We start from the raw sequence: 26,958 nt of genomic DNA, 5'->3' as shown, positions 1-26,958 counted from the left end.
CAAAGCAACAATTTGTTTGTAAAAATGTTAATATGGCATTGTAGAAGGCAATGGAAGTTTTGGTAACAGTAATAATTTGTAAGATGTATTTGTGGAGGAAACTGATCAAATTCAAGATCTCAGTAATGAAAATAACATCAGAGATAAATGCAGTGCAACCAAAACCTGTGCACCTTTGATTTATGTGTATGTGTGTTTTTAATCAGATACCCTATTTAATGAAGCTGTGATGCTTACTTGGAATGAGTACAAGACCAATATATGGGGATGGTACATTGTTTCAAAACTTTTTATTTAACTCGCAGCTTTCTTGACAATACACTTTTATTCAAATAAAGATTTCCTGTCTCACTTCTCTCATCACATATGTTAATTGCTGAAACTTTAGTTCATTCCTTGTATAACAGCCAGCATAGTTCATTAGTGCAGTGTAGAAAGTGGTTGGAAAAGCATTATTACTTGGCACAAGATGTTTTACAAAACCATATTCTACACACAATTTAAGCCAGGTACTACACCTATTAAAATCTCCTATAGTTGGAAATTCATGAAAAATTATGAATCAGTCAGCTTTAGCACAACACCCAAACATTACCCATTTTCTTTAGATAAACAAAAAAACTCTAGTAAATTTAAAAAGAATATTGAAACACAAAAATTTAATAAGAAAAAAGAAAAGAAACAAAACTTACCACTTCTCATGATGTTACTAGTTTGATTTAATGATTTTTATGACTTGAGCAATTTCAATTTGCCAAGTGATAAAAAACAATATATAAAACACCCATATTTAATACTGAAGTAAATTAAATAAGAGACAGTAACTGAAAAAAAAAGTTCAAATTAACAGTTTGGCTAATCAAGTGCCATTTTTAAAACTCTATCATCTTTTTATCTTTAATGAGCAGAAGTGAGGAATATAATTTCATTAATAACAAAAAGAAAGTTAGCACATTCAATCAACAAACTCAAACATCACAGGTATTTTGCTACTGTGTACTGTGATAAAATTCTGTATGATTTTCTTCTAGTTCTAGTATTTTCACTATAGTAAAGTAATAATCTTTGTTAAATATAGTAGATATCTAAGAAGTCATGATGGTGTAACTTCTTTACTTTTTTATATGTTAAACTACTATTTATACAGTAATAAATACACAATAAAATGAAATATTTTATTCAAGCAATGATCATTATCACACTAAGGGGCAATTTTCAGTACATACTTCAATTTTTATTATGGGGTATGGCTGCAATTCATAGCAGTTGTCAGCATTTCGATAATTGTACACTTAGCTAATATTACTTTAATGCAAGCTAAAACTAGGTAAGTAAGTTATGTAATGTGCTCTTATTTATAAAAATTGTTAAAAAGCATCTTTAATGACAGTAAGCAGGTTAGCTATCTCAAAGTAAAACAATAAAATGTTTGAACTTTTCAAGAATAGCAAATGTTTGTAAACGAAATGTTCATAATCACTTCACATTCTTTGGAACTGGGATTCTCAAGAGCTCACACAGTTTGTTTCTAATTGGTCTCAACATCTCAACACTCACATCCCACTCAGTGTCACTGAGAATGGTCATAACATCATCTGCCGTGTCCTCACTTGTAATTTCAGGGTAAAATATTAAAGCTTCGTAGATTTTATTAGCTGTTACTTTTCGAATACGAGGATAGCGGTGACAAAGCTGGATAGCCAGAATTGTCAAAGCCCTTTTTCCACATACTTCTGGAAATTGTAGTAAACCACAAAACACATCTATTGCAGCCATAATTTTTTGAGGATCTTTTGACTTAGCAACCTCCTTCCAGCAGAGATCTAACAGTTCCAGTGGAAAGGAATGATTCACTGATTTACTGAAAATAGTAAATACACCTGCAGCAAGTAAGTGATCTACAGTTTTCAGAAAAGGAATTGTGACATAGTCCTTACCCAAATTATTTTCAAATACTTTCAAAAGAGTGTCACAAATACAGTTGAAAGTGTCCATATCATTCTGGGCTGAATTCAGGTAGAACAGTAATGAGGCCCTTGAATGTTTTACCTACAACATAAGAATCAGTGTTAATGCTTTATTTTAAGCATCTTATGAAGAGAAAACAAAAGCAACTGTTACATTACTAATCGAGGTCTGTTCAAAAAATACGCGGACAGACGTCATAAAACAAAATGTACTTTATTTGGAAGTTACAGGTCTGGGACCCCTTCAAAGTACTCTCCTCCCCAATGTACACACTTATCCCAACGGTGTTTCCACTTGTTGAAACAGTCCTGGTACGCTTCTTTTGTAATGTCCTCCGGCTCCTTCGTTGCATTTGCCTTAATCTCGGGAATCGTCTCAAATCTTCTTCCTTTCAAGGGTCTTTTGAGTTTGGAGAACAAGAAAAAATTGCAAGGAGCGAGGTCAATGAGTAGGGGGGTGGGGGTGGGAAAGAACAGTGATCGAGTGTTTGGCCAAAAACTCACGAGTTCTGAGGCACAAATTTCGCAGCAACGCAGTGTATCTTCAATTTTTCGGTCAAAATCTCGTAACAAGATCCAACTGATATCCCACACTCTTCAGCAAGCTCCCTGACAGTCAGACGTCGATTTGCCCGCACAAGGGTGTTGATTTTGTCGACGTGTGGGTCGTCAGTTGATGTGGAAGGACGTCCAGGACACTCATCATCTTCAATGGACTGTCGACCATCCTTAAAACGTTCATGCCACTTGAAACATGCCATATGCTTCATAGCAACATCACCGTAAGCCCGTGTTTAGCATAGCAAAAGATTCAGTCACAGATTTTCCAAGTTTAACACAAAATTTCACAGCAAGTCGTTGCTCCTTCAGGTCATTCATTCTGAAATCCGCCAAACGAAAAAAATCGCATTTCACTTAAAACCACGTAGCTAATACACGAATGAAGATATCTGCAATTGGAAAATGGCGTCGTAATCAGCTGATCTGTGCGAACCTAGCGACACCAAGCGGATTCCCCTGGAACCAACTGGAGCCGTGCAATTCAAACAGTCCGCGTATTTTTCGAACAGCCCTCGTAAGCCTCTCATTTGTTATGGCAAGATTTCTTAGTGACAGTTGAATGAACAACCAGGATTGTTTGAAAAAGGTGACACAAGTTCAATCCATCAATGTATAAGAAATTAATGTAATAATTATCTTATAGATTATGATCTTATTATCTAATACAATTTGTGATAACTTTTATTTTTGCCATTTTTGTACATTATTTACATACTTACCTCAATTTATTAAAATACAATTTAGACATATAGATACATAACATATGGCAAACTTTTATGATGATAATATTCTATGTATGAGTTCTAAAATTGGAATTGTGTTTTACAAAATCAATTCTACAGAAAAAAAATGCAACCAACACAGTTGTATGACAATTGCTCTCAGAAGGCCTTCATATTCTAGACAATTACACAAAATGTTTCACTTTGAAATAATATTTGACCATTATCATAATAATAAACCAAAAACAATTTAATGCACATAAACCAAAACTAACTGGGCTGTATAACACAGCTACAGCAATATGTAAAACAAAAAGTCATCACTTATATTAATATTACTCTTTGCACAAGTAGTTGGAATTATTTGTACACTAAACAAAGACTAATCACAGCCAAAAGACTGAAACAAAGCAGTAAATGTTATAGTGTACTTCTCGTGGTTTTAAAATTGTTAATTTAGCTTTCCTAAAAGCTTAAACTTCAAAAAAATGCATTACTTTTTTGTTATGAATTATAAATGGACCAATTTTCATAATAATTACTAATCATGAGATTGTTTTACTACAAAGCTATATAATGACTGTCTAAAGCATGAGAACTGAATCACAGATTTCAGCATTATAAGTCTGTAAACCTACCACTGACCCATCTGGGAACTAAGACAAGAAAAAAAATTGTTTCAAAAATGAAGATATTGCAAGTGAGATTTTTAAACTTCTTTTGTTACTGTAAGTAACTGCAACTTTCATGCATGTGACCTTTATAAATTTACTGGTGGTTGCTATTGCCAGTGAATGCTGTTTGTATGGTTTTATTAATCATACTTCTATAATAAAATACTACTTTGTTCAAGATCTTTTGAAATTTGTATACATTTTTTTTTTTAAATTCTACTGCACACAGGTATCAAAATCTGGTTTTTAGGATTATAAGCTTTCAGATTTACTACTGTGCCATAGATAGGGAGAGCTAAATACAAGCTGTATATCGAATTTCATCATATAGGTAAAACAAAATACTTTAAACCTACAGGTAACAAAATTTAGGTAAAACTAAATATTCTACAATCATACTTGAAAGAAAACATATTAAAATTAAATTGCTCAGTATTAAATGTGGCATTTCTACCCATACTGTACATTATATTTAGGTCCACTGACTCCAAAATCAGAGTATCAAATTCTCACAATTTACCGGAATGAACACTGTTCAGAACATTAATAAATATATAGCTTCAGAATAAAAACAATTACAACAAAAAAGAAAGTACAAATATTGATTTATGTTGATAATAAATAAATACATACTATCCTTTGTTTATAACATATAACTTTTCTAGTTTTCAACTGAGCAAGTAACAACAGTAACTGACAACACATTATTTATCTGAATTTCTAAGGCAAATACCAAAATGAATGAATAACATATGCAACTAAAAAATCAGTCATCTTACAGAGGATCTTAGACTCAATTTTCTGCTGTAACTTAGACCTAGGAAATGATGGCTGTAGGAGTATGCTGCACAATTACTTATAAAGTGCAAAAATATCGCTTAATGTGGTCTATTAATATTAAACATTATCATTCACATATTTTTGTATCCAATATTTTAATTTTTATTTTAAATTTCTGTCACTAGAATATGTCATACAAAGGATAAGAAAAAGGCTTTTTTTACAGTTTATGTTAGTAGAATACTGTTCTAATAACTATACAGAACTGAGAAAGCTAGTGAGCTTAAAAATATAAATATTGATTGACATATGGAAATTTATCAGATTGTTCTTCTCATTAGTTAGGTTTTTCTGAAACTATGCATTTATTTGTTCAAGTATCATGCTAAGTAACAATAATGTAAAAAGTTAAGATGAAAATGATTGACAAAACACACAACATTTATAAGTTTTAACGTTTCGGAATATCTTATTCCCTTATTAGTAAAATCTGAAAATTATGTTACACAGATGAGTATTACTACAATTCTAATATAACATAATCATTGGTTTATTTAGTTACTAGGAAAAGCAGAAGTGGGTGGATAAAACAATGTGTGAAAAGTTAGAACAATTTTAGGTCCAAAGAGCTTTGTGAATCATTAAAGGATGAATGATCTTTAGCTATGAGGAAACTTTCTTTAATGTAGAGTTCAAGTTCTGAAGATCCTGTGGTGATGATAGAGAAATCGTTAAATGAGACATTGTGATCTGTGGTTTCAGAATGTGTATGAATGGCTAGGATTGTTGTGCTACATACTCCTAAACGCTCACAGACAGTGGCCTTTCATTCTGTCAAGTTATGTGACCTTAATACCCATATCAGCTCTCTTTAGATTACATTGGTCCACACTCTGTTAACCCTGTTTCCATTTCCAAATGGAGATCTTTCCTTTTAAATTATATTGCATACATTTCCCTGTGATGCATGGATGGCTTTTGCCATTGACCTTTGAGTTTGTGGATTTTCACCTGTTGCAAGACTACTTTTTGGTGAAGTATTTTTACAAAAACATTCTCCATGAATTATGGAATCAAAGTGTAGACTAGTTAGTGGAAAGTGGTTTTAATAATAAGATGAAAATTTCAAATTTCATTTGCATAATATCTAAAACCTCTAAAATTTCAAACCCTTTTCAGTAAAAATTTAGATTTTTTTTATTTTCTTTAACCTAACTCTTTTATGAAGTCAGTCAATTTGCCCAACTATAAAAAATAAATGAAATAAATCTAAATTACCCTTTTCTCTTTCTAAAATAACTTCAGTTTGAAACATGAAACTACATTTGTTTATCCTAACCAAGTTAAAACTCATAACAGTACATATCTGTTTCTACGTGAATTTGTTTTATTCCTCTTTGAAGCATGTATAACTTATAATATCACCATACAAGCTGCACATCACTTAGTGAATGAGTAATTCATTTTGCTCTATCAAATCACATAATGCATGTGCTACATGCAAGCATACCTCATGAAAAAAAAATTATCTAATCTAACCTTACTTACCTAATATACTAAGTCTTTAATTTTTACACTTTAGGTACATTTATAATAATAAATAAATAATACACATAAAGAAACAGGAAATTTGGTACTTACACAGTTCTTTTTTTTTTCTGTCAACTGTTGATGAAACTTAACCCTACTTTTTTATACTAGTGGTACTACTGCAGAAAATAATTGTTATTTAATTGAATAATGCATCTAAGTACACAGAATAATAACATGTAAAAGCTGACAATATCCTATAACTATCATTATTAAGTGATAAAAGCTGTTAAGAATTCAGCTAAGACTCTCAATGTACTTCCCATGACAAAACAATTTGAAATGGAAGTAAAAATTGATAATTCTCTGTGCAGAAATAAAACAATGTAATATACTAAGTCATTTCAAAGATTAAAACTTTGACTTTCTGTTGGTTATAAAAAAATAATAGTGCTAAATCTCAGAGAGAACTATTGACAATTTCTAACAGGTGAGAGAGATCTGATTTTCTAGTTTATGGTTCTGAAACCAAATACATGTAAAAGCTACAATAATTATGCATAGTATTGTGAACATTACTTTTATTATAATGAGTATATTACATTAAATTCCATCCTTCATGGGGGGTGGTTAATAAATTAGAGAAGAGGAAAGAACAAGAGAGTAAATATCACAATTCTCATACTAAGGGAGATTGAAGATTTTTAAAAATATTTCCTTATAAAACTGAGAACTTAAGATTTATATTAAAATCTGATTTTAATAAATATTTCCTTATAAAACTGAGAACTTAAGACTTATATAATATTAAAATCTGATTTATTAGCCATGTTTTGATGCCAGAATTATTTCTAAATCATGGCATTAAAATCATTCATATATATATATTTATATTTTGAATGTAACTCAATAAAACCTTGTGACAAGCACAGAAAAGGATACTAACATGGTAAGAGGTAAGAATACTGATCTTTTAGTTGCAATTAAGTTGAAGTGCAGGTGGCGCCAATGTTTGATCTCTTCTGGGAGAATTACATTACAGAACTTTCAACATACAGTTTTCATATTTCTTGAATATTTCTTAACCACTTTGAAGAAAAAGATATCTGTTGTGTTATCCATGTTGGTGTTTATGTATATATATATATATATAAAGATGATAATGAAAAGTGTGATTCCAGCAGGTTACTCCATGATCAATTTTCAGTTGCACATCAGAAGAAGTGAAGAAATTTAAACTGCCTGAAACTGTAAGCTGTTAACTGGCATGTATTTATGTCTACACATATGACACAACAGTCTTGTTCATAAGTTTCTCCTAAAGCTCACAGACGAATGGAAGACCAGCTACTGAGGGCCATTATAAGTGGTATTTGGCATGTGACAAATGGAAGAATGTTTTAATGTTGGGAAAACTCTAGGAAAATCATTACCGTCCTGCTGGTAACATTTTGAAATGTTACCAAGAATATTGCAAATATTTTCCAAAAAAATTTCTGGTAGATGTAGGTTACATGTATAATGGTAAGTTTAACACTTAAGGAATTTAGCAAAATGCCAAGGTAAATTCTGCATATTACCAGACTAATATGCTGACACCACTGTACGGACTAAATCTCATCAAATATGGCTCCATCAAGACAAAGCATCTACCTGTCCACATGCTCAAGTCAATTTCTTCACAAGCTGCAATTACAAATGCTGACACTAATGTACTGTAAGGATATATCACTTTTGTCATAGGACTGAATGTTTATCATGACAAGGCATCTAGCCTCACATTCAAGTGGACATGCCAGATTCTTCTCAAGCTACAAGTACAAATGCCTATATTACTGTACTGTGAGAATATTTTTTGTTGTTGTCCTATTTGCCAATAATGTATGGTTCCATAAAAAATTTGGCACTCTTCCAATTCAACATGCCAGTTTATATACAAGGTACAAGTTCTAAAGGCATTTCACACTATACCATTCGTGAACATCTCCCATGGACTTCTGTATCTTTGGATTGGAAAATGAGACCCAAGAAGTCATCATATGAAGGATTCTGGAAAGTAAACAGAGAGGAGTGGAAAAACACTGATCTCAATGCACTGTACAGAAGCCTCTTGCATCAAAATGTGTGCTGCAGAGTAGAAGACTATCACCTAAGCTACCACACAGAATGCAGCCATTAGTGAAAGTTAGGGCTGAATAGCTTAGATACAATCACCTCATATCATGAACGTCCCACTCAAAGAGCTCAAACCAATATCTTAAAATAATATAACCATGCTAAAAGTTATAATTTCTGTAAAGTAATATTATATTTATTGTTAATATGTAGAATTCTCTTCCTTAAATTGCACAGTGCTGAATGAAAAATATCCACATATAAAAAAGATTACACAATGAATATAAAACTCAACTTACCAATTCCTTTGGAAAATACTATGATTATTCTTTTTTATATTTACTTGTAGTAATGAACTGATTATTGCATCTTTTCCAAACGTTTAGAGAAAAGAATGAATGTTACTCACCAAGGACTCAGTGAGTCCTCCAACACTAACACAGACACCACGCAGAAGACTATATGTATATGTTTTCAAACAAAGAAGTGTCATAAAAAGAGGGAAAGTTTCAGCAGGAGCTGCCCAGTTGACCTTGTGGCAAACATTTGGTGGAAACACTTGAATAAGCTCATTTCTATGGGGTATGTTTGGAACAGGTGGAGAGCTGAAAAAAACAAAAATATTTTGAGTTCATAATGAATTAGTCTGAACAAAATTACAACCAACTAGGCTAAAACATTAATAAAAACTACAAAATAAATCTTAATGTGATTAATTTCAATATATCTTAAATGAATTATGAAAAAGAACCAGAAGAATAAAACACCCAGTTCAACAGAAAATAACACATTTCAAAATTCAATTACTCCTCAACATTAAGAACAATTATGAACAATAATTAGAAAGAATAATTACTAGTTATTACTTTATATTGCAAAGATACATCAAAATTGACAGTTTCACATTTTGTACTTTACAGTTTTTATGTGTGTTTTTTACAGTTACTTATAGGTAAAGCAAACTTTCATGTCCTAATATAACCCTCATCAATCATGAATTTATATAACTTCTGTCCAGAGGATGAGTACTGTAGCTTGTATTAAACAAACTGTTTTTGTTTGACCCTGGTTGTAATGGTGTTTTGTTTTGATCATTACAATATTTCTAGTTATCTTCTTTAAACAAGTACTTTTTACTTCTTTTGTTTGTATTAGTAAAGCCACATTGGACTGTCTGCTGTTTTCATCACAGGGAATGCAACCTAGATTTTAACACTGCAAGTCTGTAAACTTACCACTGTCCCATCATTTGAGAAGGTTTGTTTGTAATTAAGCACACAACTACACAATGGGCTATTTGTGCTCTGCTAACCACAGGTATCAAAACTCAGTTCTGGGAGGCAAGATAATTGTTTAAGTTAAGGACAAATCTACACAGTGGGTTATCTATGCTCTGTTCACCTTGAATATCAAAACACAGTTTCTAACATTGTAAGTCTACAGACAAACCACTGTGCCACTATGGTTTTTTATTTAATAAGCAGTCACAATTTCTAAGCTATTGCTTGATGAAGCTTTGTATGGTATAAAAGCAAGTAATCACAATGTTGTAACTGTCTATATTCAAAAAAGTGTTTGAAGAAAACAAATTATCTTGCTATGGTTATCAACCTTTACGTATTATCAACTCTCAAAGGTTTGAAGTTCACAGGATATTTTAATTTAAAAAATAATGTTTCTTAAGTTTTTCTATTTATACATTTCATAAAATATCAAAAATATGTTGTCCACTTGGAAGAGCATAAACTTAATATAGACAGATTCTATAAATTCTGTGAAAGATTGGTACAAGACTCATCTCTAACTAGTTTTTCATAAAGGCTTAACCCACCTGGCCATGCCAGACCAATAAATTAGATTTGAATTACACTGACATTTATCAGTGATACTTTCTCTACTTGAATTACACTCTAAATTTGTCTTACTACATACAATTATTACAAGAAATTTATAAACGAAAGAATCACAATGTTTGAATTTTCTCTATACAATATCATTTGAATAACATAAGAATTATTTTTATTCAATTTGTGTCTTTTTAAGATTATAAATATTATAAAGAGGATGGAAAATGTAAAAGACAAATTTTCAATTATTTTAAAATGTTATAAAATAGTTTTTTTAATCAAATTTTATACTGAAACAATAACATTACTGTCATATTGTACATTTTAAAATTATAAAAGAAGAGTTAAATATATTTTGAAAAATATCAATTGCTAGTGTTTCTAAACAAAAATATTTTAGCTTCTGGCCATTTCGCCATAATTTGCTAAACCTTGTCAAATTTTGCGCATGGAGAATGTACAAAAAAAATTTTTTTCATAAGGTTTTTATAGATGCATTTTGAAATAGGAAAAAATCATAAATTACAGTATCAATACCATAGAATTTCACTATAATTTATCAATTGTAGTAACTGAGCTGTAGTTGGGTCTAAAAAATATAGTCTGAGTCATAAAAACAGAGAATTTTCTATGTAAATGCTTTGCAAGAGCTGAGAAAACCATGTGGGGAACATTCTGAGTTTTTAACTGGTTATACACTTCATAGAGTGAAGAAGGTTTATGCAAGCATTTCCAGAATGGCCAGGGCCACCTGGGTTGATTCACTAAATATAATAATATTACAGTAAACAGAAAAGGCAGGAGGTTTTTATTTTGTACTCTAGTTTTTAAATATTGGTACTCTGAGTTTCAAATTTGAAACTACAGACTTTGTATTTAGACATCCCAAACATATAATATGAACCAAAGCTGCATTAAATTCACAAAGTGACACACATAAATTGATATTTAGGAATTCTTTTAATACTTACTTTTCAATTTAGAAATTAACTAATATATAATACTATATTTTGAATTATAATATACACTTTGATACCAAATTTATTGACATACATTCCTAAAATAGCAGTTGAATAAAGTTTTGAATGCTAGTCTATAAATATGATGACGTCTTCTTACCCCTATCCATAGCAAAACCTATCTTGAAGGGGTTAAACAAACCCTTTAAAAGTGATCTTCAATACAGTAGAGAGAGAAAAACTTTCAGAACACTACTATTTAAATAGTAATTAGAAGTTATAGAGTTACACTATTCAGAATACATTTTCAATAATATTCTCATTCTATTTGTATATTACCTTGTATATTCAAAAAAAGGTGATACATGTTTAGTTTTAACACCAAGACAGTGGCTCTTTTGTGTGTCAACACCTATCAAAAGGTACATTCTTTGTAATTTCACCATACTAGTTTTACTTACATCCCAATTAGTGAATACAATCAGCTCATGGGAAAGAAAGAAAAATCCATCAAGCAATTATTTGTTTGGTAAAACAAAATTTAAAGCAAGTAAACTCTTAAATAATTGTGTTTAATGGGTATCTTGCATTATGGAAGACTTGTCTCTAAATTTTCTCATTCCAGATCAAGCATATTTATGGAAATACGTTTCTATGAGAAAGTCTGGCACTTTTAACCTCATAACCATGGGTTTCACCAATGGTATTTTAAACCACCTCTGTTCATGTTACTGAATTACATTTACAATTTAATTAAACCACTTTAATATGAATGTATTTTAATGAAATTACTATTACCAAGTACATTAAACTTAATATTTTATGTTATCTAAGTTTTATTCCCTTATTTTAAAAATAAGCATTGAAAACAGCAATTAAAACTACAGGTTTTTGACGTGAGGTGATCTGCTTGGAGATAAAAGTCTAAATTTTACTAGCTACTATACATGATACTGTGAGAACAGAATAAACACTGTTGGCATAGAAAGTCAAAGTTAGACCTGTCTCTCATTAGTGTCTGAAAACTTTCCAATAATTTCTCAATTGGGGTTTACATTTCTAATATTTATAAGCTAAAAGTCATCCATGCTCACTTGCAAAGTTTGAAGTCAATGAATGATATGCTTACAACCAATAAAAAAGATTTCACACTATTCAGTTATATCCTGAAGAAATATCTACCAGTATTAGAGTTGTATCAAGTGATACAAAAGATGATTAGTACATTGTTTTCTTCAGTTGTATCTAACGCTTGGAAAGTGTTTCTCGTCTTATATGTATTAGTTTGCTAAATAGTTAAATTGCATTAAGATTTTATGTTTATATTTTAATTATGTATTATTTGTACTTATAAATGCATATTTGAAAATTTTATGACTGTATATATTTAAAGTAATGTAGTTTGACTTATGGAAATGTCTAAAGAAGATGGCATCATTTGCATGTGCAAATGTTAGTGAAAGAATTTGTGGATGACCTTTATCCTAAAATAACTGCAGAAACAAGTTGGCATACCAACATAGAGAAAAATGGAAAATTAAAAATAAGCTATAAGTGAAAAATAAAAGATGCAAAATTAAACATGTGACAAAAGGAATATTACAAAAGTGCTCAAGGAATAGTTTAAAGGTATGTACCTATTTCCATTTTTTAAAATTTAATAACTGCATTGCACAACACATTAATGATAATATCTAGAGTAAATAGAAAATAAAATCTAAATATTTACTTTAAAATACATTTGATATTCATTTAGCAGGTTCTAGAGATTATGCACATGGAATTTCTATATAATAAATAGTATTTTTATACTAAAAATGAAAATCACATTGAATAGTTCACATGCCAAGTCCAGGTGCAAATAACTGCATTAAATAACAAATGTTTTATTATAAATAGTAAAAGAAATTAAATGTCTTATTTTTCTAAAACTACATAATCTTGGGATCATTCAGGACAAATATAAAACTACTTTATCAACTGGTCTTATTTTCATAAAGAACTTTCACTATAGTTACATACCTACTTACTAAGTAAATTGTTGTCCTAGAGTTAAACTAACAAAATAAAGTACTAACTCAACAAAGGTACTGATTTCTGGATAAACGATTATGCCTAAATAAATATTAGTAAGTGTTTTTACCATTCATCTTTGATTACTACACACGTTGACTTACTGGAGTTTAGGATTTTTCTATTAATTCAAAGTTGTTATAATTTTATTCAAATTGTTAGTTTTCATTTAAATTATTTCTGTAAAAAAACAAAAAAAGATTTGCTTTAACCACATTCTGAAGAAATGAAGAATTTTTCAAATTAAATTCTAGTTTTAAGAGATGGTCTTATATACTTGAAATGCATTTATTTATGCTTATATACTTCAAGTACTTCTGTTGTTTTCAAAATTATTCACAAAGAAAGATATTTATGTTGCAAAAGGAAGGTAAATAAAAAAGATATGAAAACAATGTACCTGATGATATCTTGTTTAAATAGCATTCCATAGTTTTCTGTTCAAGTAAGAGTGTAGAAATATGCACAGTAACAGAAAGAAACTCCAATAAAACATACAAAAAATAAAGTACAAAACATCTAATAAGAAGTAATGAGCATCTTGCCTGTGTAAAAGGGTGCTAAAAGCTGTTCCAGCAACTAGACGAATCTTGTCAATTTTTTCCATACTTTGTTGAATCAAAGCACAGAAAATCTGAGAACTTATCTCCTTTGTAATGAGCAAGACATCTGACTTACTAGTCTGTAGAGTTACTTCCTGTAAGAAATATAAATGTATATATCATAGAGAAACTGTAACATTTCTTTTAATAAACATTATAGTATTTCATACCAATGAACTTATATCCAACATCCACAGAACAATCAGCAAAGCTAAGAATTTTCAAAAGCTGCACTTTTTGTGAACTGATAATAGTTTCAAGTTCCAAAGAGTATTATCAAACTATTATAAACATACTGATAAATGTAACAATACAAATATTATCCATCACTACAGTTTTGTGAACTCTTGAACTCAGAGAGAGTATTACCATAAACATACTGATAAATATTATGACATGAAAATTAGCTGAAGAAATTATTACTTTGCAAGTAACTAGAGTGTTTCAGTTACTAAAATTAGTTAAACACGAAAGAAATATTAAAAGTAGAAAATTCACAATATAATTAAGCTTTTTCAAGCAATATGAATTATTTTCCAATATACATACATACATACATATACATTACTACAAATGAAAAGTGATAATGGATCTTAAGTACTTTTAAAAATTTAAAATTTTTACACCTGATAAAATTTTTCAAAACACAACACATTAATTTAAGAACTGATTTTCAATATTATAAAGTATAATAAAAAATATCAACCATTAAGTGATCTTTATAACAAAAAGTAAGAAAATAAATTAATTCACCACATAATAATTCAAACCTCAATATTACACATGCTTCAGCTGTTGTTTCTGTTTTAATACCAATTTCTAATAAACTTCAATATCACATCCACCATAAAATTAAACAACAAATTTTAGGTCATCAAACAGATCAAGTGTATTGATTTATAAACACACAAATAATAAGATATCTGCAGAATACCAGATGATATCTGCTTTATTATAACAAAGTTCAGTTCTTAACCTGAAAAATTAATGAGATTAAAAGAGAATTGTGACCCTTAAGCTCTGAGCTATTGAGCAATGTTTTATTACAAGATTTCTGAAAGATAAAAGATGATAGCTGCTTGATTATCACAGAGTTATAAAGTTTATTAATTACAGCATTAAACAGACTGAAAAGGGCATTGTATCCTTTATTTTCAGTTACCAAGTAGCATCTAATATGGTATATCTACACAATATTGGACAAAGCTGCTTCTTTATCTCACAGTTAGGATGCTTGGTGTCTAAAAAATCAATAGTTTTCATGTTTTGATATGGTTGTTAGGAGTTCAAAAACTCCTCTGGAATCGTGCTGCAGTTCTTACTTTTAGAAGTATAAACTCTTTGGACACAGGTTTGGTCATTTGACTTTGTAGCCATGAGATAAACATAAAAGTATCAAAATTATAACTTCTAAAATCCCCTAAATGAATGTTAAATGTTTTTAAAGCAAATCTTTATATTTTATCTGTATTCTCCACCCTAGCTCTATACAGATTTGGTTAATTTGATCAACTTTGTATTCACCAAAAAAGAAAAAAAAACTCAAAATAAATTAAAAACTTTCTAGTATGATTGCAGGTTGTAACAAAACACTACATTTATTTATCTTGAATAGCTTAAGGTTCATAAGAACCCACATTTGTTTTATTTGATTGTGCTACTTTTTGAACTATGTCTAGCTAAATAATTTTGTGCTACAAGATGTAAATCACACAATATGTAGCTCAAGTTACTGTACTGAATAACACAACACAAAAGCTATATATGATCATACTTTTTTGAGAAATTTTATTATAATTTTCATTACGTAATCTCATTACATTTCTAATTTTTACATGTTAGTTACACTTATAACAAAAAATGTACAAAAAGAGCAAGAACGTCTGCCACCTTGTCTGTTATCAAAACTTCCAATGAAACTTAGGCCTAGTATTTTTTCTAATGATAGTGCTAATACATTAAATAATTTTTATTTATTTCAAAGACATAAAATAATCACACACAAATCAAACAATGTCCTACATCTATTACAACTGGATTTTTAAGTAAGACATAAGTGTCTTAAAATAAATGCACCAGCTATCCAATATATAGTTGGCAAAAGTGAAATAATTAAAAACTGTACTAGCATTACATGTTGTTTAATAAATTAAAATTGTACTTTTATTGATTATAAATAATGTAACAGCAAATATTAAAGAGCATTACTGCAAATATGTGAAAGAGATGTGATAAACATTTACAATTTATTCTAAAATTACAAAATAAAACTAATATCATACTAAGAATTGGTTTTATTAACTCTGTTTTGATGTCAATTTCATTCATATACATTGATAATAAAGTATAATGAAATTTTGCCAAAAATCATGGAACAAATCCTTTGGCTAATCTTTAGTGAGAGGATTAAATAATTTTCTATAGTGAAATAATCATCTCATGTTTTTCAAAAATCATTCCACATCTAGCTAAGCAGCAGCAGTTTTATGGTACCAACTGCAAAATAGTTGCTAAACTTTCTACAGTATATTTACATGGGTATGTGTAGAAGTTGTGTTCTTCCTCAGTAAATGTGATACAATACTGGAAGCTATTTACCTACTGTCAGCTGATACAACACTGGAAGAAGCTATTTACTCACTGTCAGCTGATACAACACTGGAAGAAGCTATTTACTCACTGTCAGCTGATACAACACTGGAAGAAGCTATTTACTCACTGTCAGCTGATACAACACTGGAAGCTATTTAATCACTGGCAGCTCATACAATGGAAGCTAAACTCTCTACAGTATACTTACTTGGGTATATAGCTCTTCTAGGTTTGGAAGTTATGTTCTTTCTCAGTAAAGAAAGGGAGAGTAAAATAATTTTTAACAGTTACACATCCAGGAACATGCCAGTTTATTCAGAAAATGTAGTCAAAGATTACTATGCATAACATAAACACTGCATAATAATAATACACGTGTATGTATTAGGTTTACACATGCTCCGATAACACTATCTGCTAACAGAGCTAATACCTGCTATTGACCAATGATGAAGAGACAAACTTGTTATTTTTAAAATTCATTTATTCATTTTCTGTACCATTTTAATTCACATACCAAAAACAATATGTACATATTTAATATGTTCAGAACTGATTAATTTATTTTCTGTTATCAGTATCCATAGTGAGAACCATTAGTATTTGGTGACATTGCCACTATTGGCAATACCAATACCAGTATAATGATCAATGCATCTCTAATATTTACCTGAATTGCCACCATTGCTGCTTCTCTAACCACTGCCCCAATATCACCTCGATTACTTAATGTGTAATCTTTCATACCAGCTAAAAAACATCCATAAACCCGATCAATATTTTCTTTACTGTGCTGACCATCTTCTGATAAAGTAAGATCCCCTCCTATTGTTTGACATACACTACTTAAAGCTTTAATTGCATCACGTCGAGACTCAGCCCATTTTGATTCATTTTCTTTCAGAGTGGCACATTCAACTAAACCATCAACAACTTTCTCAACTGAACCTGTAAAGGTGAATTTAGGCAAAGAACCTAAAAGAAAGAAAAGAAAACTTTTGTATATTTTTCCTATACATATTTTAGGAAGTTGTAAGTTCACTTAAAATTCTTGTTCATCTTCAAGATGTAACAAGAGCTTTGTTGACACGCTTTTGCTATAGTACATCAATGATAAAGCCTTGAGAAATACTTTATGTATGAAATGATCAATCTCTAAAAATTTTATGAATTAATCTTTTTTTTTAAATCTCAAATGAAATAGTGCATTTACACTAAACGGATACCCCAACAGCATAATAGAAATTTTCAAAATTTACAAAATATTACAAGTTTCATATTTTCATTGAGTCAATAAAACCAAAAATATATGTGGTAACATAGGATGGTTTACCTCATACAAGCAATACCAAAAACTCGTTATTAAATAACTGACTGCATTTTTTACACAAACCTATTGCTAAGGCATTGCCACATCGAGTTTCTTGCTGAGTAGACTTTAAATGTAGCAGACAACTGTCCAACAGCTTAGTGTATCGAGGTCTACATGAACAGTAGTATTCAGTGCATAACATTGAAAGAGCTGATACAGCATAAGCTCGGATGTCTGGTTCAACATATCGTAAACATTGTTCTAATATATCTTGCCATAAATCTGAAACAAAAGATAAATGAACTCTGAAATAAAACTTTATATAGATTCAAACAGCTCATATTACCAAAATAAAAACTCTTAGAATGTAGCTATTTTGACAGTTTAAAAAAGTTAATAAACACCTGTACACTAAATATTTTCAAAATGTTTTTATTATTGAAAGTAAATCAGTGGAATATGGCACATACAGAACTAAAACCATCTGAACAATCACAAATAAGTACCTATCAAAGAATACTTAAAAAAATAATAAATGTTTCAACCTTTCTTTAAATCTAGAAGACACATGTTACGATGCCACTCTCATATCTGAATATGTTCAAAAGTGTGAGATAAGTTTTCGTAATGAAAAGCAGAATTTAGAATAATACACATAGTTTGGAACAAGATTATAGTATAACACAGAATATAAGTAGCACTTTCTTGAATGTTTTTGAGTCCCACACAACTTCTCATAACCGAACAAATGCACATTCCTGGGTCAGGTGTATGTCAATAAGCTGAGTATAAAAATATAGTTTATAATTTAAATCTTAATATCATTTAAGCTATAATACATTAATTTCAAAATAAAAAAACAACAACTCATTCTTCATTTCACTGTCACATGATGTGTGGGTGCTTAAACTGCCAATTTTATTTTTCCCTTATATAATTTTCTGAATGGCAAAACCACACACTATGATATTGCAAAAACAGAATATAAACTAAGAACCTCCAATACTGTTGCTTTACTGATTTATAAAAAGGTGTCAGCTCATGACAGATCCCTCCCATGTCATTTTGTCTTTTAAGAAATGTCAATATTTCTCATTGTTTTGGTATCCTAAATACATATTTAGCAAAAGTTTCATTGTATGCAAGTATTTTTCTGCTCTCAGCAGCTAATAAAATTTTAAAAACCTATTTATAGCTTAGTTAGTAAACCAGTTAAATTATAAAAATTTGGGACATTTTAATTTATTGCTAAATATATTTTTTGTGCTTCAAAATGCACATTTGAAGGAAACATCAAAAATTTTGTAGAGTTTCAATATAGTATGAAAAAACTAGTACTAAGGAAGTATATTCTTGAGTATAAATTCATAAATAAAGTTATGACAAAGTGTTCGTACCCCTGTGTCCCGAGTAGTTTTTGCTCATAACTTAAAAAGTATCACGATTAGGCTAATAGACGTGTGGTATATTATAAATATTATACTAACACACATCTACATAATTCTTTATGTAAATTGAATGACAAATAAACTGTTTATAAACAAATAACCAAACATAGAAGGGGCAGAAAGTGTTCATGCGTCTACTTTAATGGTCAGTTGTGTAGCCTTTTAGGCGGTTACTTGGCACAATCTCTTCTCATAGCCCTTCATGATCGTTTGACAGTATTCGACTGCTATTTTCTTCCATTCTTCTTCACAGAAGGCCTCCAACTCCTGCAAGTTTTTCGGATGATGCTGATGAATCCTGGTCTTCAACTCATGCCAAACGTTTTCAATTGGGTTGAGACTGGGTGACTGCGATGGCCACTCCAGAACGCTTATATGGTTCCTCTGCAACCAGGATTGCACATATTTAGATGTGTGCTTAGGGTCGTTGTCATGCTGGAAGATCCGACGACGTCCAAGCTGCAAATTCTGAGCATCATTCTTGATACAAGTGCCTAATATATCAACGTACTCGTCTTTTTTCATGATTCCGTTGATTTGGTGAAGGCTGCCTACACCAGAAGAGCTGAAGGAACCCCATAGCATGATCGAGCCACCTCCGTGTTTAACTGTAGGACCGGTGTTCTTTGGAAGATTTCGTTCCCCCCTTCTTATGGAAAATTTGCGAACATCACTGTGGCTGAAAAGCTCGATTTTAGTCTCGTCTGACCAAAGAATACTCTTCCAATAGATAAAGGGTTTATCTACATGCTTTCTTGCATACCTCAATCGTGCTTCTAAATGAACAGGCTTTAAATATGGAGTTGTACAAGGACGACATGCTTTGAACCCAGAAAAGTTTAACATGTTCGTAACTGTAGAGGTGCTTACGTCAACCCCAGTTTCCCTTACCAGTTTCTGTATGTCATTACGTGTTAAACGAGGGTTCCTACTTACTTCTCTGAGAACCTTCCTCTTGGTTCTCTCTGGAATTTTGGTGGGGCATCCAGAACGAGGGAGGTTAGCAGTTGATCCTGTAAGCTTAAACTTGGCAATTATGCTTTGAACTGTAGATTTTGGCACATTAAGTTGTGTAGCAATACCGGAAAGAGATGCACAAGACTTGTATTTTACAATAATTCAGTTTTTTAAATCACTGGACAGTTGTTTCCTGTTCGCCATGATGAACAAGCATATTATGATGAAGATGGTGCTAAATTGCCGGAAGTACATTTGTTGCTGGCTAAATTCCAATAATTATGAACCTAGTGTCTCGTTCTGGAATGGTATAAAGTAGTTTATTCACCAAATTAAACACAATTTTTACGGGAATATAAGTTTTCTTGCAAGTTCTGAAATGTATAAACACTTTCTGCTACTCCTATTTTTGGTTATTTGTTTATAAACAGTTTATTTATGCAGATGTGTGTTATTATAATATTTGTAATGAACTATATGTCTATTAGCCTAATCACGATACTTTTTAAGTTATACGCAAAAAACTACTCAGGACTCAAGGGTACAACCACTTTCTGTTGTAACTGTAGTTATATATATTTTAACAAAAATAACTAAATTTAAAAATCAAAAATTCATTCAGTTAGATAATAAAAAATACATCTTACTAGACCAGCTTGAGCTAATTACATCAAGTGATTGTAACTTTACCAGTTATTCATACCATGTTCTCCCAACATGGTTAATTGCCTGTTACATATGTACTAGAAATAAAATTAAAATGCACACACATGTGAAAAGGTTAATAGTTGAGGATATCAGGAGATATAATCATAACTGTCTTTTACGATTTGTAGATTAATTCAAGCAATAAAATAACTACATAGATGGGGATATGACAAAATGAAAAATAAAATGAAAAGCAGTGGCAAAAACTTTCCATATTAAAATAACTTTATTACTAAAACAAGAAAATGATATTTCAGGCAACAACCCTTCATTAGCAGTTGTTTTAGTTTTGTTCCAACAAGAAAATCTATTGATATGTTCACTCTTTGAAAAGAATTGGAAATATTTTACAGCAGGTTAAGAATACAGGCTCATTTTTCAAAACTGACTCTTTCTACAATCACATTTTTAGGTCTTACATAAATCCTTCTTGTGAAGAGACTCATCTTGACATCAATAACAACCAACCTCCAGATGTGGATCACCAACACCAAGTAACTATCTTTGACAATATCAACAATCATTTAACTTCCAATATAATGTTCACTACATATCAGGACCAACATTTCCAATATATCTTTTCATCTCCTAATGAAGACCTCCACTGTGATTTCAAGTGGCACATTCACTAGTGGTGAACAGTATATATTTACCCAGGACATAAAAACACTTTATATATAAATTCCTCACAATAATGGTATGAAATCCCCCAAACATTACCTGGATCTTGTACTTCACCAAACTGTCCCATGTTTACTCTCCTCCACCCACTGAAACATTCACTAGCTTAGAATATTTTGTACAAAAATGTCATAATAATATAGATAAATTGGGTTCACTTAGTGAACTTAAACACAGTAACCTAATCCCTGAGGAAAACCAAACATTACTAACACTTTCTAAGCAACAAGACATAATTATTAAACCTGCTGATAAAGGTGATGCTACAGCAGTATCATGAAAAATCTGTACCTTGCTGGAGCTGAAAACAACTTACTGACATCAATTTTTACAGTTCTTTTACAGACCCAATTACATAGTTTAACTTGAATATTAAAACAAACATTAATGATTTGATTTATAGAGGTAAGTTATCACTGGATGCTATTAATCTAATTGTTGGTTATCCCAGAACCCAAGAATTTTACTTACTCCCTAAGATTCATAAACTAGGGAACCATGATTGCTGAATTATTTCCCTCTGTAACTACCCCACTGAATTAATTTTGTATTTTCTTGATGATGTTTTCAAGCTCATTGACTCTTTATTCTTAGTTACATAAAAGGACATGACACATGAACTCTGAACTTTCAAACATTTTAATTCTTTAGTAGTGAACAGTATATATTTACCATAAACATAAATCATTTTATACATCAATGAGGGTATGACAGCCCTCAAACATTACTTGGATATGAGTACTTCACTATCTTACATCTTACCAAACTTGTATCAACCCTGAACAGTTTCTCCTTTAATGGCAAAGTTTACCAACAAACTTAAAGAGTTGTTATAGGTACTAAAATGGGTCTTTCTTGTGATTCATTGTTTCTTGGTTACATTGAGAATCAGATTTTCTCCATTTATCAAGGAACACTTCCTACTCTTTACAGACATTATATTTACGACATTGTTGGTGCTACTAGCACAACCTTTGTCCCACTTAAATCATTGTTTACACTTTGTTTCCTCCTTCCACACAGTGGTTACCTTTATATGGACAATTTCCTCAAATAGTTCACATATTTTATACATTCTTATCTCTATTTAATATTGTCAGTTATCGAATTCAGTACACTACAAACACAGTGATTCCCATTCTTACCACTACTATGACTCTTCCCATCCCTGTCATATGTTTCAGTCTACCATATTCCTAATTCTCAAGACTGAACAGACTCTGCAGTGAACAAACTGATGAGTTGAAATCTAAGATATGAAAGATTTATTTATCAGTTGTTTCAACCCCATTTCTTTACTAGAAAAAAACACACTATCAAACTTACACATTCTGTAACCTCATAACATTCATATCTGGCCCCAGTGGCAAATTTCAGATACATAATACACCCCAACACTTAAATCCAAGTCTACAAACTCTCAAATATCATTAAGTTTTACTTAACATTGAAATACCTTTAAAGATGTCCAAATTATCAAAACAGAACTTCAACATACTTACTGGCAATCACCATAACTTCCAAAATCAATTGCAAGAACCTCCTCTTGTCAGTAATAGGCACAATAAAAAATATAAAAAAAACATTTCAACCCATAGTGTCATCCAGAATTCTACCTGCCAATATGTTAACCTCATATGCATTTCAACAAGCCTAAAACATTGTGTATCCTTTCAAAAATGCAACATGATATACACTGATCAAATAGGGATTCATTCACTTGAATATCTCTATCACATAAGAAATAATGACACTTCAAAATTCACAAGTTGACACTTTAATAACCTCCACAATGTATGCCCAACTTCTCTATATCTGGGCTCACAACATTTCCTCCATCCACAGTAATGTAAAGAGAGCACTTGGAAAAACATTTGATTTTTAGATTAGGAACTATTAACCTCTTTGAAATGAATGAAGGGTTCTCATTCCTTTAACTTTACCCATTCTATTTCCTCTCCCTACACTTTTCTATACTTTCTCACACTGACATTTGGTGTCTACAACCTTTTCAGTCATGATTTGCACTCTTTTCCTCTCTGGCATGTTTACTTTAACCACCTTTTGTTACTTTTATATTCTTTTCACCAGCATTCTTCACTCCAATTAAGTTCACATACCTTTTATTGCTGTATCCCTTTGAACAATGTTACCCAATGCACATGTCCATTTTCTTACATTGTTGCCTGTTATTTTGTTCTAAATTTCCATATTTCTATTTAATTTATTTATTAAGATTAACTGAATCTACACATTATTATACGTTTATTTTTATTATTTTTCATATGTTATTTTCCTTTGTTCATTTGTGATTCAGAAACATGTTCTGAGGACTTAAAGTCATGCTTTATTTGTTCTTTCAACCTATCCTTTATACTGCCACTGATAACCTGATGAAGGGCTGTTGACTGAAACATCATTTTCTTGTTTTACTAACAAAATTATTTTAATTTGGTGAGTTTTTCACTACTAATTTACATTTGGTATTAAACTTTGTAGCCATTCAAGAAAAAGAAATTATTATTGATATTACTTTTTTATTATTATTATTACACTTCTGTGTATAGATATTTTAGGTACAGTTAACAGCTCCCATATCTTGGGTAGAATAAAGTGTTCTAGCTTTTCAGTTAGAACTACCACCTATAATAAAATTTAAAATGGCAAAAAAATTATTTACATATTGTTTAATAAAAAAACACATGCTGTATGTGAAAAGTGACAGTTTGATGCTTAAATTTCATTTGGCAAATATTCAATATATGTCAAACTCTTCTTGAATTATTCATAATTTATCAGGATGCACATAACAAAGACCGTATATCTATTTATGATAACATAAACCAATCACACTTTTAAATTTCAACTTATATCACAAAACATTATAACAGCATATACAACACAAGTTTTAGAAATTGTATGATTGTGTTGCAACTTTTAATACAAAATAGGAACATGCTGACTGCTGTAAAATGGAATATTCCTAAATGAGTATGTTTTTCATGTGGGAAATATACAGTAAAACTATTTTCTGATATTCATGCATGCATATAGCCTTTATCTGCTAACAATATATTGCAGTAAACTCATATTTCTGATGAACTAACTGCACATATTAATGAAATTATTCATTAGTGTATTGTTTTTTTTAACATACTTTGAAACTTTGTATATCAAGTTCTTTATCTATATTAAAAATATTGAAATTGTTGAATTAATTTGACCATACATTTATCAATCAATCAATTCACCAAAACCATTTCCAGGTTTACTCGAGTATTGCACATTTACAAGATCACCAATAAATACCTAAGCTGTAAATTCTAATTATACATACAGGTTATTGCATATCTAAAATCAGTTCTACTGATAAAACATCCACAATATTTAAAGTTATACTGCTCTTATGCTATAACGATGTACAATAATACTCATAAGTAAACTGACACAAGTGATAATTTTACTCTATGCAAATGTGTTTGATACTGATACTGCAAAATAGAATTGCATCACTCAAGTGTCAAGTTTTTCTATTTTGTTAATGTGAAATGTTGCTTATTACATTAAATAAAACCCATTACTCAGTAAGCTTTTACTTCAAGTGCTCACATGATATTTATCCTGGTAAAGCTCTTAGATTTATACCATATGACAAACACTAACACATTGCCCATACTTGACCAAAGTAGCACAACACAATCTCCTTAGTAATTAATAAATACCCTAGTCTGAAAATTCACAATTCTAAACAATACCAAAACTATTAATACAATTTTGTCAAGCCACTCATGCTAATCATTACCTTTGGCCTTTATTCTTCACTGCTCCTAGGATTTTTTTGTTGTTGTTGGTTTACAAAACAGGGCTATGAAATTTTAGGAATGTTTTGAATGAGACTATCAAAAAAGTAAAATTTTAGAACACAGAAAAAAGTTTGAAAACTGAAGACGGTCACCTTCTATGTGGATCTGAAAGCATGTTATCAAATAAGGTTTTTTTTTAATTAATGAAGCAATTGGTACTATCTGGTACATTTTTAGAATCAATATGATGTTAAATGCAACATGGACACAGTAAATCAACTATAGTATAGAGATGCATTATAAGAAGCTGCTAATTTGACAAAAATCTGTGATTTTTTAAATAATAAATGAACTTTTGAACAGATCCAAAGTTATTAACATCATATTGAATGAGTAAATTTGGTAGCTCTATAAACAATACATTTTCCAAATATATTTCTCAGATATGCACTGCATTAAAGTAGATACCAGATAAATAGGATGTATTCAGTTATTCACTGGTGAAGTTCAATTATTTTTATAAATATTATTGGATAGCAAATAACTTCACATTCTTAGAAACTCTTATGTATGCCATATTACTGCAAATTACTGCTATTATATTTTATCTTACATGTTCTACTTTATACATGTATTTTCCTTAATTGTCACTAGTGATATTCTACATATCTCTTGATAGGGGCATAGATTTTTTACACCCGATGGGAGGGGGGATGATTTTGCAACCACTTATGTGGAATGTTCAATTTGCAAATTGGTAATCTCTGATTACGTGAACCTGAAAGCTGTAAACATGCAGTCAGAGTAATCTTGTTGCCACGATACTTCAAGGTTTCCATGTAGGTTTGTATAAGTGAGGTGTTGTAAACAGTTTTCAAAATATTAATAGAATAAAGACAAATGTGTCACAAATTAACTGCCACATGAATTTATTCCTGCACACTGCACAGTATAAAAGATGGCCATTATACTTGAGAAGGTTACTAATAACTTTCATTGCATGAATTACGCTTTCAAATATTAATAAAATTACCCTTAATAAGTTTATATCTACTGAAAAACTGTTCACGTTGTTGGATAAAAAATAATTAAAATGTTTTTGTGAGCTCTTGAAAATTACACATCAATACAATGTAGCACATACTTATTCATACTTTTCATTGAAGTAAGATTCATTTAGTCCTCTAGTCTACATGTTCCCAAATGTAGACATCCTTTGTGATGATCTGTTTATGAATTCTTTCATAACCTCTTCTATATTTATCTTGTCAACCTCATCTTTGTGAGTGTGACACATGGTTGAGGCGGCACTGAGACATAGTTGACCTAAACCACGTCTTCAACCATCTTAATGCAGAAAAGCTATGTTCACATTCACAGCTGGATACTGGACATACAAGCAAAATTTTCATGAAAAAAAAACACTTCACTAAACATCTGCTGGCTTGTTTCATGCATTTTACAGTAAGCATCCTTTCAGAGATACTACTTTTGTTGTTCCTTTGAACATGGGCAACTGAAACTCGAGCCGTTGTGCAGAGATTTCTGGATAGAAGTTTACAACTGAGTTGTCAATCTTGCCAGATGTGATCATGTTATCAAATGTCAGATATTGCCTCAAGTCACT

The 26,958-nt window shown here is 30.6% G+C and overlaps 1 protein-coding gene across 1 annotated transcript in view; it reads right to left on the bottom strand.

Moving 5' to 3' along the window:
• Positions 1-262: 262 nt before the first annotated feature.
• The window catches only part of LOC143223864 (tubulin-specific chaperone D-like), a 39,673-nt gene continuing 12,977 nt past the window's right edge, over positions 263-26,958 (bottom strand). Inside the window, exons 3-7 of the mRNA XM_076452340.1 lie at positions 17,816-18,016; positions 17,093-17,397; positions 13,774-13,925; positions 8,759-8,954; positions 263-2,049 (exon numbers count right to left, since the gene is read on the bottom strand). Of these exons, the coding sequence (XP_076308455.1) occupies positions 1,477-2,049; positions 8,759-8,954; positions 13,774-13,925; positions 17,093-17,397; positions 17,816-18,016 (1,427 nt within the window). The 3' untranslated portion in view covers positions 263-1,476. The remainder of the gene's footprint in view (positions 2,050-8,758; positions 8,955-13,773; positions 13,926-17,092; positions 17,398-17,815; positions 18,017-26,958) is intronic.

The sequence above is a fragment of the Tachypleus tridentatus genome, chromosome 8 (assembly GCF_004210375.1).
Source record: "Tachypleus tridentatus isolate NWPU-2018 chromosome 8, ASM421037v1, whole genome shotgun sequence".
Taxonomy (NCBI): Eukaryota; Metazoa; Arthropoda; class Merostomata; order Xiphosura; family Limulidae; genus Tachypleus; species Tachypleus tridentatus.
The sequence above is the reverse complement of the archived record's forward strand: the minus strand, read 5'-3'. Positions and strand labels throughout refer to the sequence as shown.